Genomic DNA, 13,158 nt, shown 5'->3' with positions numbered 1-13,158 from the left:
CTTATAACAAGGAATACCCACATTGGACAAGTCAAATTAAGGAATCACTTATCAATTTAAAGAAAAACCAATTTCTAATCTATTGATAATAAATGTTGTTATGCCAGTATAGGATATAAGTTATCCCAGAATGTACAACAAAGTATCCTTGTAGGTTTCTTCCTTCTCTACTCCCACTACTATCTTTCTAGGTTCAAGTCTATGTATACTGTGTGTTTAGGAGAGTATGTTATCGAAACACAATGAATTCCCACAATGACCTCCTGGCTCCCAACTCCACTTTGTCCCTATTCCAAATGGTAACTGCTCTGTAACTCAGAACTACTTCAAAATCTGTGTTTCCACAAGCCTCAGTCTCCCAACTTGATGTAAATCCAAAATACTACCTCCCACAAAGTAAATAATTCTGGAAATACAAGTGCATTCATGAATGGACATTGACTTACATAAGCAGACATAAGCTACAGAAATTTCAGTTCTTTGATAGTCCAAAATGAGACACCTACCAGCAGAAAGCTTATATGCAGCTCTGACAACTGACATCAAGTTTATTTCAGGTACTTTTTCCAGAAATGCTAAATTTATTACACAGAAGGTGTAAGCCAAAGGATACAATTTTATGTTTTTCCTTATAGGCTAAAAGAATAGGATACTCAAAATAACAAAGATAGAACACTCTAACAGAATAAATAAAGTGTGCTGAAGAAGGAATATAGTTAAAGGGCTCAATCATGTGAGAATACTCCTCTCAGCTACAAAAATCTAAAAGGGGGGACTAACAAGAAAATTCAGGACAAAACCTTCATACATATCCTAAAAATGTCAGTTAAATGATATAATTTTTATAGCTTTCAATAAAACTACATGGTTATAGCACATCAATAAAAGCAAAGTCTTAAAGCTGAGACATACATTGTTATTAATGATATAATGAATTCACTGTGGAAGCTAAAGCTGACAAGGTCAGCAGGGATTTCAGGTTTTCTCTTGCTTCCGCTGTGTTTTCCACAGCATGTCATCACTGTGATTGACTAGCAAAATGAAGGTGGCTGCTGGCGCCTTTTCTTGAAGTTGGTCCAATTAAACTCTGTAGCCTTTTACACTGGCAATGTTTACTGGCTAGCTCCTGAACAGTAAAGGTGCCAAATCAGATTTCCTCGTCACTGACTTCCTTCACTTCTTATCAAGTCTATCAACTATTCCCAGCTTCTCAAATGTCCCTGGAACTAGTTCTCTATAGATGACCATTCCCTACCAGTTTTACAAAATCAAAAATATTTCAGGCTGAAGGGAATACAGATTTACTCCAGTGGTTTACAACCATGGCACTGGTATCTTATGAGCCAGTTGTGAGATATATCACAACTGTAACTTTTTCCTCCGTTTTTCCAATTCAGGTAAAGTTCATATAACATAAAATTAACCATTTTCAAGTGTACAATTCAGTTGGATATAGCACATACACAATGTTGTGCAGCTATCACCTCATAACTGGGACTTTATTTTTAATAGATGCAGAGTTAAGATTATCCCTTTGAATTACCGTGACTCATAGTCAATATGGTGTTCTGAGGGGGTAAGAAATAGAGATAAACTTGCAAGTTAGGCATTTCCAATAACTGGCAAGTCAGAGAACCTTGCCAGCTGGTTGAAGATCACTGACCATCACATTCCATAAATGCACTGCATTTTTTCAAATATTCACTCTCTCAGTTCCTACTCCGTTCCTATGCCCTCAACCTTATACTGACAGAGGCAGACATACTGACAGTTACAGCACAGAACTACAACTATGGCTCATACAAGTATGGTCAAAGGAGGGTGTGGCCAACTATGCCCAGCAATTACATAGAAAGATTCACTAAGGGGAGAAGATTGAGTGAGTTCTTACAGTATGACCAGTGACAAAAGTAAGCGAGTTAAGAAGAGTTAATGAGAAGATATTCTAGGTAAAGGCAGAAGTATGTACAAATGCACAGAAGCCTGGTAAGCTGTGTCCAGCTAGATTACAGGGTACCATCATACTAACAGAAAAAGTGCAGTAAGCACATTTTATGTGCCAGACTCTCCTTGCACGCATTTTACATTTTATCTTCAAAGTCACACTAAGAGCTAGGTGGCCACTCACATTAAATGGATGAGACACCTGAAGTACAGAGAGGCTGAATAACCTGCCTATGCAGCTACTAAGAGGCTGTACCCAGGCAGTCTAGCTTCAGAGCCCATCCTCTTCATCACTATACTATGTAACCTACACTACATTCTTCTTTTTTCTTCTCCTCTTTAATAAAATTAATCACTTAAGGCAAGGTATTTTATGACGGAAACTAAGTACACCACAGCACACTGAAGGTGAACAAATGACTAGCATGAACAATGAGAGGGCACCACTAAGAACCCCTCGTGTCCCCTGAACAAACAAGAGAAGAGTGGCAAACCATACTGAAAGAGCACAGCTTAACTTATTTCCTATTCTTTAGATTAAAAAATACACAAAAACAGAAGTCCTCATATTTCCCCATAACCCAGTCATTTTCTTGCACACTCCCTAGCCCAAGATGTGCTCACCCCACTTTGGAGACCTCTACTAGACAACGGAGAGACATGGCAGAGTTTTAAGAAGGTGAATAATACATGTGTTTCTTTAAACAATTACTTTAGAAGGAATAAAAGGGGGAAATTAGAGGAAAAAAGAGACAAGGAAAAGAAAAATCATTAGAATGCCATTTGTAATAGATCCAGCAAGTGACAATGAGGCGCTAAACTATGACAGTGGGGAGTTGGATATGAAAGATTAAATGACATGCCCAAGCACACAAGTCATGGCAACTGACAGAACCAAAACCCGGGTCTCTAGGTTGCACTGATTTGGGAATGGTGTATAGATGGAACTGCAGAAAGACCTTTATCATGAAATTTCTAAGACTTCTCTTTAAAACTACTTTTGTCCCCAGTGCTTATTTTTAAGTCTAATTTTATGCTATACGCAAACTCTTGTCCAAAATGAGTAATATACTAGTATCAACTAGCACAGCATTTAGGCAGGTAACTAATCCAGAAACAAAATACTTTATCATAGAAAAAGTTCAGGGATGTGAAATACAGTCTTTTGTTAAAGTAATAAGCTATTCCGAGACACAAATTTACAAGATGCAATCCTTATAAGTGAGCTTTGAAATAAGCTTTTTAAATGAAGCTCTATCAGAGAAGTCATTTAAGAAGCCAGATTCACATTATATTAATGTGACAAGTATAACAAGATAAACACATCATATGATTCTCAAATGACATAATTAATGTAGCTTATGTGACATATTCCTATTAATGATCTTTTATTATGTGTGAACAGTAAAATAACATTAGATAAGCAATGAAAAAATCCAATCAGCAGCAGCCTTGCAGAAGGTTTTGACTGCAGTCTTATTTACACAGTGTTATCTGATACTAATCCTGGGATTTTAAAGAGCAAAAATCACTTCAGAATTGTAAACAAACATGTTCCTATGAGATGAGCATTTTAATTACTATCATTTCTACAAATACAAAGTAAAAATAATGTGCTGCATGGTAGCGTCTTAACGTGAAAACAGGGGAAAGTATATTTTGCCAGGCCAATAAGGTTATGTTAATAAAAGGATCATGACACTGGATCCAGAGCCTGGTAGTGTGTCTTAACAACGCCTGCCATGGAGCCTGTGTGGAAAGTGTAGTTGTCCCCTCCCTGATGTTGTCTACAAAAGATTAGAAGTGAGTGCCAAAATATTCTGGTTTTCTTTAATAATCCACTACAGTCTAATACCTATGAAGTCAAGTGAAATATTCTGAACCTTTTTACATTTAAAGATCATACCACCCTAAAATAAACACAAGTTTTACAAAGCAATAGTTCTTATTTACTTTTACATCAAATAAATATTTACTGAGCAACTAGATTATCCCTGGCACCAAAAAAGAGGTATGAAGTATGGTTCCTGAATTCAAGGTACGTAAAGCATAATTGAGAGGCTAAGATAAAAAAAGGTTATCATCAGTAAAGGACAATCAGCCTAAAAGGGCACAGATTCTAAATGTTCCAGGAATTCAGAGGCAGATAAAATCACTGTTGCTTCAAGAAGGGGAGGGGAGAAGAGCATCTTGGTGGTATTATCCAGAAATGAGGGAGCAAAGCTACGGCTAAATAAGCTCCTCACTGGTCCTGAGGATGGAACATGATTAATCATGTTCTGTTGGTTTCTTTGTGAAAAAGGTAGCAAACCCTAATTGAATACTCCAGAGCCCACCTCTTGAATTTTAGTATTCAGTTAAACCCAGCAAATAAGCAGAAGAAAGAAGAGTAAAGAGCTCCCTTTCAATCATGTACCCCTGCTGCATGCTCAGTTAGAAACAAAGAGACCTAGAACCTATGGTCATTCTCTTACAGTGAGCCCAGAATTTACAAAAGCCAGTACTGGTAGCGGCTGATAGGGCAAGTTAACAACCAATCCTAGCCATGAAGCCCAGCTATAGCAAATGCTGCTTTGAGGCAGCATTTTACAGATGATCTTCTTAGCTTTGTTAAAATCACATCAATGTAATATCACTTTTCATCTGTGGTGTAAATGGTTTTTATGAAACAGTTTGATAAAACACATGGCATGTGACTGTACCACTACAAATGTGTTAGCAGACCCAGCCAGAAACCACTGCAATGATCTGATCATTGAATCTGAACCTGATCTGAATTTGAATGTGAGTATTCTTGCAAGAGTAAAAAAAATAAACCTAATCTTTGTAAAGACTTATTGGTGCCCTACAGGAGTTGAATATTCTTCCAAGGAAGCTTCCGTTTACAATGTAGAAGCAAGAATTGTTCTCAAGCCACCAACAAGTAATCACACAGTATTTGATGGCTCAGCTTATTTTTTAATCTTCCATGAGCTCTGCAGAACTATATCTGGATCCTTATAACATGATGATTTGGGATTATGAATGCAGTGAATAAACACAACCTTCTGGTATAGCAATTTAAGCATCACAGAGTGAGTAAATACTGCAGAGTGAATCCTAACACTTGAAACAGAATCTTCCAGAGTCCAGAAATCCACCTGACTGCCAAGAATAATACTTCCGTGGTTCAAGCAATACCAGTACCCAGAGGGGTTTCCACAGACATAATCACATGAGTTACTGCATATTGGGTAAAATAGAAAAAACAGACATTTATGAATGTATAGTTTGCAGACATCTTAAAAGTACTCATAAATATGCAATTTACAAATATAGAAGAAATTGGGGGGAGGGCTTTAGGAACACACAGCATCTGTTTAAATTGCTTAATTATATGGTTTCTTCTATGGGTTTTCCTCATCCTAACTCTGATTTTTATGGGTGGTGAGGGGGAGATGCATGGATCTCTAAACTAAAATACATGAAACCAATCTTACTGAAAGAAGCTCTATGATGAGAACTAATATAAGAGATTCTGACTTCAGAATGAGGTAGAAAAGACTTCGTTTCAGATAGCAAATTAGATATCAAAGAAAACCTTTCAATTCACCAGGCTGTACTGAAGCAGTGTTTGTTAGATTTTCTGGCAATAAAACAAATCACAATATCTTCTCATGCATTTCACACATGATTTCTATTTCAGCTCTGATGTAAAACATGGTATCACACATCATGCCACAAAGAAAGAGTCAGTTTAGCTAGTTCAAGTAAAACACCATGCAGCTGCTAATAGAGACAGGTCATGGCTGGGGAGGGGCACAGCACATTCAGTTCGCTATGTTTTTCCTTCAAAAGAATGTCAATAAAAACCACGGCCAAATGAGGTATTTGAGACGGGGGGAGGGGGGAAGTCCTGCTATGCAGTGAACCACTGGGTTCACCTAACAGCGCCAGTCAGACAAGTTAGCAAAAGGGAGCCCTAGGCAAAGCTACAGCCGCCAACTTGAAGTATGCCGTCTTTCTCTCTGAACGTCCTGGGGTACCGACCAGTCCCACATTTAGAAACGTTATTTCTGGGACCAATAGCAATTTATTTTGATAGAACCACTGGATTTTTTTTTTTCTTGAGTTCTCAACAAAGGAGCCATATTAGGAAATAATCTCACAAAAAGCAAAGTGCCCCCTCCCCCTCTTCCCCACGATCGATGCACACACGCCTGTGCACGCTGCCACGCACAGACACACACCCGTGACAATGGCCGGCGAGTGCACTCGCGCGAGCCCACGCGGCCGCCCGGGAGCCCCGCGGGCAGAAGGCCCTGCCGGCCCGGCCCCAGGCGCTCAGACTGGAGGCCCCGCGGCCCCCACTGCCCAGGAACCAGCTGCTGGGCTGTTGTGCTGGGGATGTTCGCCCCCCAGCGGGGCCCTGGGGAAGCGGCTGCCAGCGGCTCAGAGCCTGTTAACCCCTTGGGGAAGTAGGTACTACAACACCCACCTGCGAGGACACTGGAATGTGCTGGGACTACAACCCCAAACGGCTCCCCGTAGACGAGGCGCCACGGAGTCCTTAGACCCTGGCAGCTCCTGGCTGGCTCCTGCAAAGCTAATCGTGTCGCTGGCTCCACCGGGCTTCTAAGGCAAAAGGATGTTTCTGAGCTGTCACCCCAGAGAATCCGGGCATACCAAGATGGAAAAACTTAAGAGCGCAGTAGACGCAGATCAGACTTGGTAACTCGTCCCTAAGGGACTGCGTTAAGTCCCTAAAGAGGCAGAGCTACTTGGACCTGCCCGTCCAGCAAACTACAGAAGGGATGAAGGGACCCGAGGGCAACCGCCCCCTGTCACCCCTCCCGAGGTCGGGCATCAGGGCCCCGTCCCCACTCCGGACACTTACCTTCTTCCGGGGCTGCCATTTCATCATATTTGTACAGCCGATACGTGGAACATCAAGATGCTGGCTGGGGGCTGGGGGCAGATGCAGGGCAGCGACGACTGCAAGTCATGCTGCCTCCCTCCCACCCCCTAATTCTTTCCCATATTCACTGCGAAGGGAAAGAGCCCAGGAGAATCCAGTCTTTTCGCCTTCAGTTCAATGAAAAGTATCCCCAAACCACAAATATACTTCCCACGGGGCTAGGAAGTCCCAGCAGCAACCAGCGTACTCCTGCCAGAGCGGAGCATTTTCCCCTCAGGCCAGCGCCTGCAAAAGGAGCCTGCGGCAGGGGGTCTCCAAGCCGGCTGCTGAGACCCTCGCTCAGAGAAGAGACGGAGAACGCAAGCTGCTGCAGAAACCCAGCCGGGCTCCTGCCATCCAAACCCCTTTTGGCGAATTCTCCTCTTCTCAAAAAAAGATTAGACAAGCAATCAAACCCTCACGCGCAGCCTGGAGCAATTCCCGAAATTCTGGGTGTATTTCTCGTTTGTAAAATTTAGCAAAGAAAATTCCAAAAATCTGTAATCAGAGCTTCTTTACGCTGTTTTCTCTTCCTTCTTGGATAACTTGGGGAAAGGATCTGCCCTTCCCGAAATGCCTACCTTCCCTGAACACTGTAAATAGGAAAACTTGGTTTGTGTGTTTAGATTTTTTTTTTTTAATTCCCAAGAACCTTAGTGGGGAAAGGCTGGAAGGAAATCCTGCAAGAACCCAACTCCACAGCTCAGTCTGCACTAATGACTTCCTTCCCTTCGGTGCTAGCACAGCCTGCCCAGCCCCAGCCACACAGAGCAAATGGCTTCTGGGTCTTAGTGCCACGACATCTGCTCCAAAGCAAAAGGGTAAAGCATACAGTTTCAGAGGCACCTAACAGCTCCTAAGGAATCAGAGCCAGAAGAGACCTACAGAATCAGGAAACCACTTCAAAAGATCTACATTTGTGAGTTCTATAGAGAGAAAAAAGGAATAGAAAAGGTTTCTAGACCAAAAGGCTATATAATCTAAAAGTGTGACTTAAAGGAAAAAGATTTAAGGTATCTGACAAGATAAAAATTTTAATCAAGAATAGACTCTGCTTCTCTAAATTTAGCACTAATTTTATTATTATAAAAAATATTGCTGTTGAGGTTGTTTCATTCAGCTTCTGTAAAATGGTTCCATCCTATTTAAGGAGACATATCTCCAAATACAAAATACAATGTAATTCTACTATTTGTCATCCAACATGTCTAGTAATTCTTATCTCACCATGAGGCTACTTTGACAGCTGGGGAATTAATGGGTAGTATAAGCTACTAGAATACTAGCTGATAAACATAATAGCAACGGAAGTACCATCACTCCATTGTTCCAACAATATTTGACTTATGAATCTCAAAGTTCTAGAATGCATTGGCAGGACTGGCTGATGTGGATGATTACAAGCAGATTGGACACTAACTATATATATCAGATATATTGTAAATGTCATTAAAATACCCATAACAGTTAACTAAAACAAATTACTTTTGAGATTTTTTTCTAAGCCTAAGAGTCTGAAATTCAATGGTGAAATCATTATCTTTTACAAAATAATAATATCAACAATTATAGCTGAAGGAATAAGTACTAGTTCTTAAGCCACAATATGCATCATAGCTACACACCAAACTTACTTCTCTGCTTAATAAAACTATTAAGTGTCTGACTTAAGCACCTATTATTTGCCAGCTCCTGTTCCAGACATTAGAAATATGAGTAAGAGGCTATCCCTGCTCTTGAAATTACATACTGCAGTCAGCAGTCACAAATAACACCAATACTCTGTATATGTTCTAACATATCCAAATATTTTGCACAGCTTAACTTGGATGTCCTACTAACATGGAATTTCAATAAATTCCAAATCAAATTCATCAGTCTACCCCCAAATCAGTTTTTCTTCCCAACTTTCCTGTATCTCTCCATAGCGCTGTTATTCTTCGAGGACACAAACTAAAACCTTAATTAATACCATTCCTATGTCTAATCTATTACCAAGTCCTTTCACTTATTTCTTAGACATTGCTTTCAAATTCCTACTGCTGATGTCTGAGGCCAGAGCCTCACAAAACAAACATACTAGGGTGTGTCAAAAATTATCCACACTCTGGCTGTAGAATTTATTTTAATTAACGCTTAGAAAAGACAAATACATCATTTTTTGACATAATCTCCCTGCTTTTCAACACACTTTGTCCATCTCTCAACAAGCTTTCGTATTCCCTCATTAAAAAATGTTTTAGGCTGAGCTGCGAGCCACAAATGCACTGCTGTCTTCATTTCTTCATCAGAAGTGAATCTTTGTCCTTGTAGGGCTGCTCTCAGGGGACCAAACAGGTGAAAGTCTGATGGAGCAAGATCAGGACTATAGAGAGGATGCTTTAACATCTCAAAACAAAGTTTCTGCAGAGTGTTGACAGTGTGGGCAGAAGTGTGTGAACATGCATTGTCATGCAAAATCACAACCCCCTTGGATAGCAGTCTTCTGTGTTTAATCTGAAGTCTAGGCTTCAGCTCTTCAATAAGCATCTCTATCCATTCATATGCACTTCTTTGTGACAAAACGTTTTCTCCATACTGCGTACAAAGTCTTCGATAAGTAAAGGCACCAAGTACACCCTCAGACCACAAAAAATGAATCACCGCATGCTGCTCTTCTTTCGTGCAGATCACAAGTGGGGCATCCATTTTTGCTCACACTGCAGTTACAAATGAACTGCATTCACACCTGCACAGCAGTGACTGGGGAGACAGTAGCCTTGAATGGAAAGCACTGATAAGACAGTGGGGCCAACAGAAGTTTTAATACAACTGGAGTGCGCATAATTTTTGACTCACCCTAATATATTAAAGTCCCAACTAGTGCAAAACATCATGTAGGATAGAAAGATATAAAACTAAATCCCTAAGCTAGAGGAAGTTACAAAGAAGTTAGGGCAGAGCTGAAGACATGTAAGAAGGCAACCAGACATTGCCTCGGTCAGTTAAACAAATGAATTATGTGGTCAGTTGTGTTCCAGGAGATAGAAGGAGAAACCATTGTAAAGAGGGATGGTCAAGGAAGGTGTCACAAAAGAATCTGAAGTAGAAATTCAGAGGAAATACAACTCATTCTAGAGCCGAAAGCCAAGGTCCTTACCACAGACACTAATGTTCTTCAGGATCTGGACCCATCTACCTCTCAGAACTCATCTCTTACCCCTCTCGCACTTCTTTCTCAGCCCCTGCCATTCTGGCCACCTCACTGTCCCTTGAATATATCAAGAATATATGTGTTGCACCCTCTGCCTGAATCACTCTTCCTCCAGATGCCATCTTGGATCCCTCCCTCAGTTCCTTCAGTTCAAATATCATATTAGAAAGGCTGTCTCTCATCATCCCTTCTAAAATAGTAGCACCATGACCCACACACTGTTACCTTCTATCTTCCTTACCCTGCTACATTTACTTTGTAGCCCTTATGACATATATTTTATTTATTTAATGTCTTACATTCCCAAGAATATCAATTCCAAGGGAGCAGGGTCTTTGTTATAATATCAACACCCAGTGAACAGTGCCTGATAAAAAAAGCAATCAATAAATAGTTGTTAAATGAAATAATGAAAGAAAAAGAAAAGGGAGAATAGTGTGAGCAAAGGAGGCAAGATTACATAAGATGTATTCAAGATACAAAATATATTGACCTGACTAAAATATAAGGCTTAAGAATGAGAATGTTAGAGGCAGAAACTTTGTCTTGTTCAGTTTTGTAATCCTCAGAGCCCAGCATAGTGCCTGGCACAGCAGAGGTGCTCAATATTTATGGTATAAAAGGACGAAGGGAGGGTAGAGATTGAAAAATGAATGAGTAGAAATTCCATTCCATTCCATATAAAGTAAAAGATACTTTGGCAAGGTATGTTGGAACCAAATGGTAGGGAACACTGTAAAGCAAAGAAATTTGGATGTTATCCTGTAGGATGCAGGGCATTAAAGGTATTAACAGTAGTCAAGAGGCATGATTGAAGCAGCATTTTGAAGTAGTCTAATATAACAAAATATTAACCATGACTTTAAGAGGCTGTTTTGTATATAAACCTTTGGATTTTCAAATTATGTACATAATTAAAATGCTTATAATGACCATTTGACAGATATGAGAGATATCAAAACTGCAATTCATAGGAGTTAATTGACCCCTTCAATGTCACGCAGCAAATCAATGGTAATGGAAGGACTAGAATCCAGGGCTTATAAACCTACGTTTGAGTGATGGGGGCAGGAACCTATTTGCTTAGGGATCAAGATAAAAGTTTCCATTTTTTACTCTGCCTTTGACTTGCTGTGCAACAAAAATTTTCAGAAGGGCAAAGCAGGTGACATGAACAAATGAAACACAGTCAGGTGTAAAGTAAAAGGGAATTGTAAGGATTGTAAATCTGGAGAAAGATAAATCATGTAAAAGAGGGAGTTGCTACATTAAGGCTAGTCAGTTGATGTCATACAAGAATATCAGTCCAACGGTGCCAGATCCTCTAAATTTTCATAAGAAGCTAAAAATTTCCTGATTTTAACTATTTGCTCAAAAGTTTGAAAGCCTCCTAACAGGCCAAACGAAACATACCTGTAGGTCTAAATTCAGTCTGCAACTCATAATTTGTGACTGTTGAGTTAACTACTCAAGGCTTCACTTTCCCATATGTAAATTAAGAGACCTACATGGTTCCTAATCTCTGGGGTGGTTTTCTGAGGGCATCTGTAAATTCATATGCATACCACGCATGGTCTGTGTATTGAAGAGCAATCTCCCATGCTCAGATGTTATTGGACTTAATAAAAGACAAAGTTATTTAAACTGGGGGAGAGGGAGTCTGAGAATAGTGGACTGTAACAGGAAAGGAGACAGAGAAAACATATTTATGTGTATATAGAAAGACATAATCTAAAACTTCAAATACAAGGTTTTAAACTGGTTTTCAATTTTTTAGGTATATTTCCTTTGGGTCACTTATTTGTATGGCATTTCTTCCCCTGCTGACTGGTGAGTGTTTCAGCTTTCATTTAGTAGGTACCACTCGAAAGAGGACCATTACTTAGAAGCCTGTAAATAGGAATACTACCTTAAATCATCTTGTTTTTTCCTTTGTGCCTTTATTTATTTATTTTGCTTAATCCAAATTGACTTGGTAATTATATCTGAAATATTTATAGAATTACTATTATACCAGTATACTTTCTCTCTTAGAAATTACTTATATAGAGCTCCCAAGCTAACACAGCTCAAAATGTTGTAATTTAGCTTATTGTTTCAAAGATCCAATGTCAAACAGTAAGAACACAATTTCTCAGATATGCAGCTACTAAAAGGCATTTGTATCACTCCATTCTTTAACATAGCACTTTGCAAATCACTTCCCTAAAAGCAGATACTGTAAGAGAGTCTATTAAAGTAGCATTTTCCTCAATAACTACTTGTCTATTCAAATGTGAACAAAAGCAAGAAAGAGGAAATGAATGGAGAAAACACACCTTTTTTCACTGTTGTGAATTTCTTCAAGATTTCCTAAGGAGTGATATGTCTGACATTGATCACAGGGTAAATGCCTGGAAAAGCTAGTCTCGTACTTATTTACATTTATTATGTTTTAGAATATTAAACTCAATATGAAGAAGTATTTGGAAAATACATTAATTTTCCCAAAGACCTCTAAATTATTTTCAAGTATCTAAAGAGATGTTAGGAAAGTAAAGGGACAAAGGCAGAAGTATATTTGAGACCAAAAAATTTGGCCTCATTAGTGGTATTTCACACAATTGGGTGCTTTCAGAATATTAAAGGCCTTGCTTTGCTAAAAAACCAAAAACTAAAATAAACTGTTATAGTAAAACTTCTGCCTCACAGCCAAGCAGATGTAGGACCATGCTCCCCTTCCTTGGGAAGTAAACTGCTCTACAACATCCAGGGAGAATCACCTCTAACTTTACCCACCTCACTTCCTTCTACTATATCAGACAATAGGAGAGAGGCTGAAGCCCAAGCCTGTAAATTCAACACATATTGACTGAGTACTCATTCTATACAAGGGACTGTACTAGGTACTGTGAGAGGAGAAAAAGTAAATCAGATGATTTTTGCCCTTGAAGACAGAGCAGTCTGGTGGAGGTTGAAGGAGAAGACAGGTACACACAACTAATAAAAATAACAATAACAATAGCGGCTAACCCTACTCATCCTGCCATTCATCTGACTTTAAGAGCCCAAATTCTTAGCTCAAGCTAAGTGCTAAAAGAATGAA

At 39.5% G+C, this 13,158-nt stretch overlaps 1 protein-coding gene across 10 annotated transcripts in view; it reads right to left on the bottom strand.

The window, feature by feature from the left end:
* Positions 1–13,158, bottom strand: part of TTC28 (tetratricopeptide repeat domain 28) — a 586,106-nt gene that overhangs the window by 400,948 nt on the left and 172,000 nt on the right. The window contains exon 1 of one of the 10 annotated variants that reach the window (XM_057745053.1): positions 6,821–7,666. The exons of 7 other annotated variants lie outside the window; for them this stretch is intronic. In XM_057745053.1, coding sequence (XP_057601036.1) covers positions 6,821–6,847 — 27 coding nt within the window. In that variant the 5' untranslated portion in view covers positions 6,848–7,666. Of the gene's footprint in view, positions 1–6,421; positions 6,467–6,820; positions 7,667–13,158 lie in introns of those variants that run through there. 2 more of the 10 variants (XM_057745054.1, XM_057745055.1) reach the window with 2 other exon arrangements.

Source organism: Hippopotamus amphibius, chromosome 8 (genome assembly GCF_030028045.1).
Source record: "Hippopotamus amphibius kiboko isolate mHipAmp2 chromosome 8, mHipAmp2.hap2, whole genome shotgun sequence".
NCBI lineage: Eukaryota > Metazoa > Chordata > Mammalia > Artiodactyla > Hippopotamidae > Hippopotamus > Hippopotamus amphibius.
Note: the sequence above shows the minus strand (reverse complement) of the source record. Positions and strands in the feature narration are given on the sequence as shown.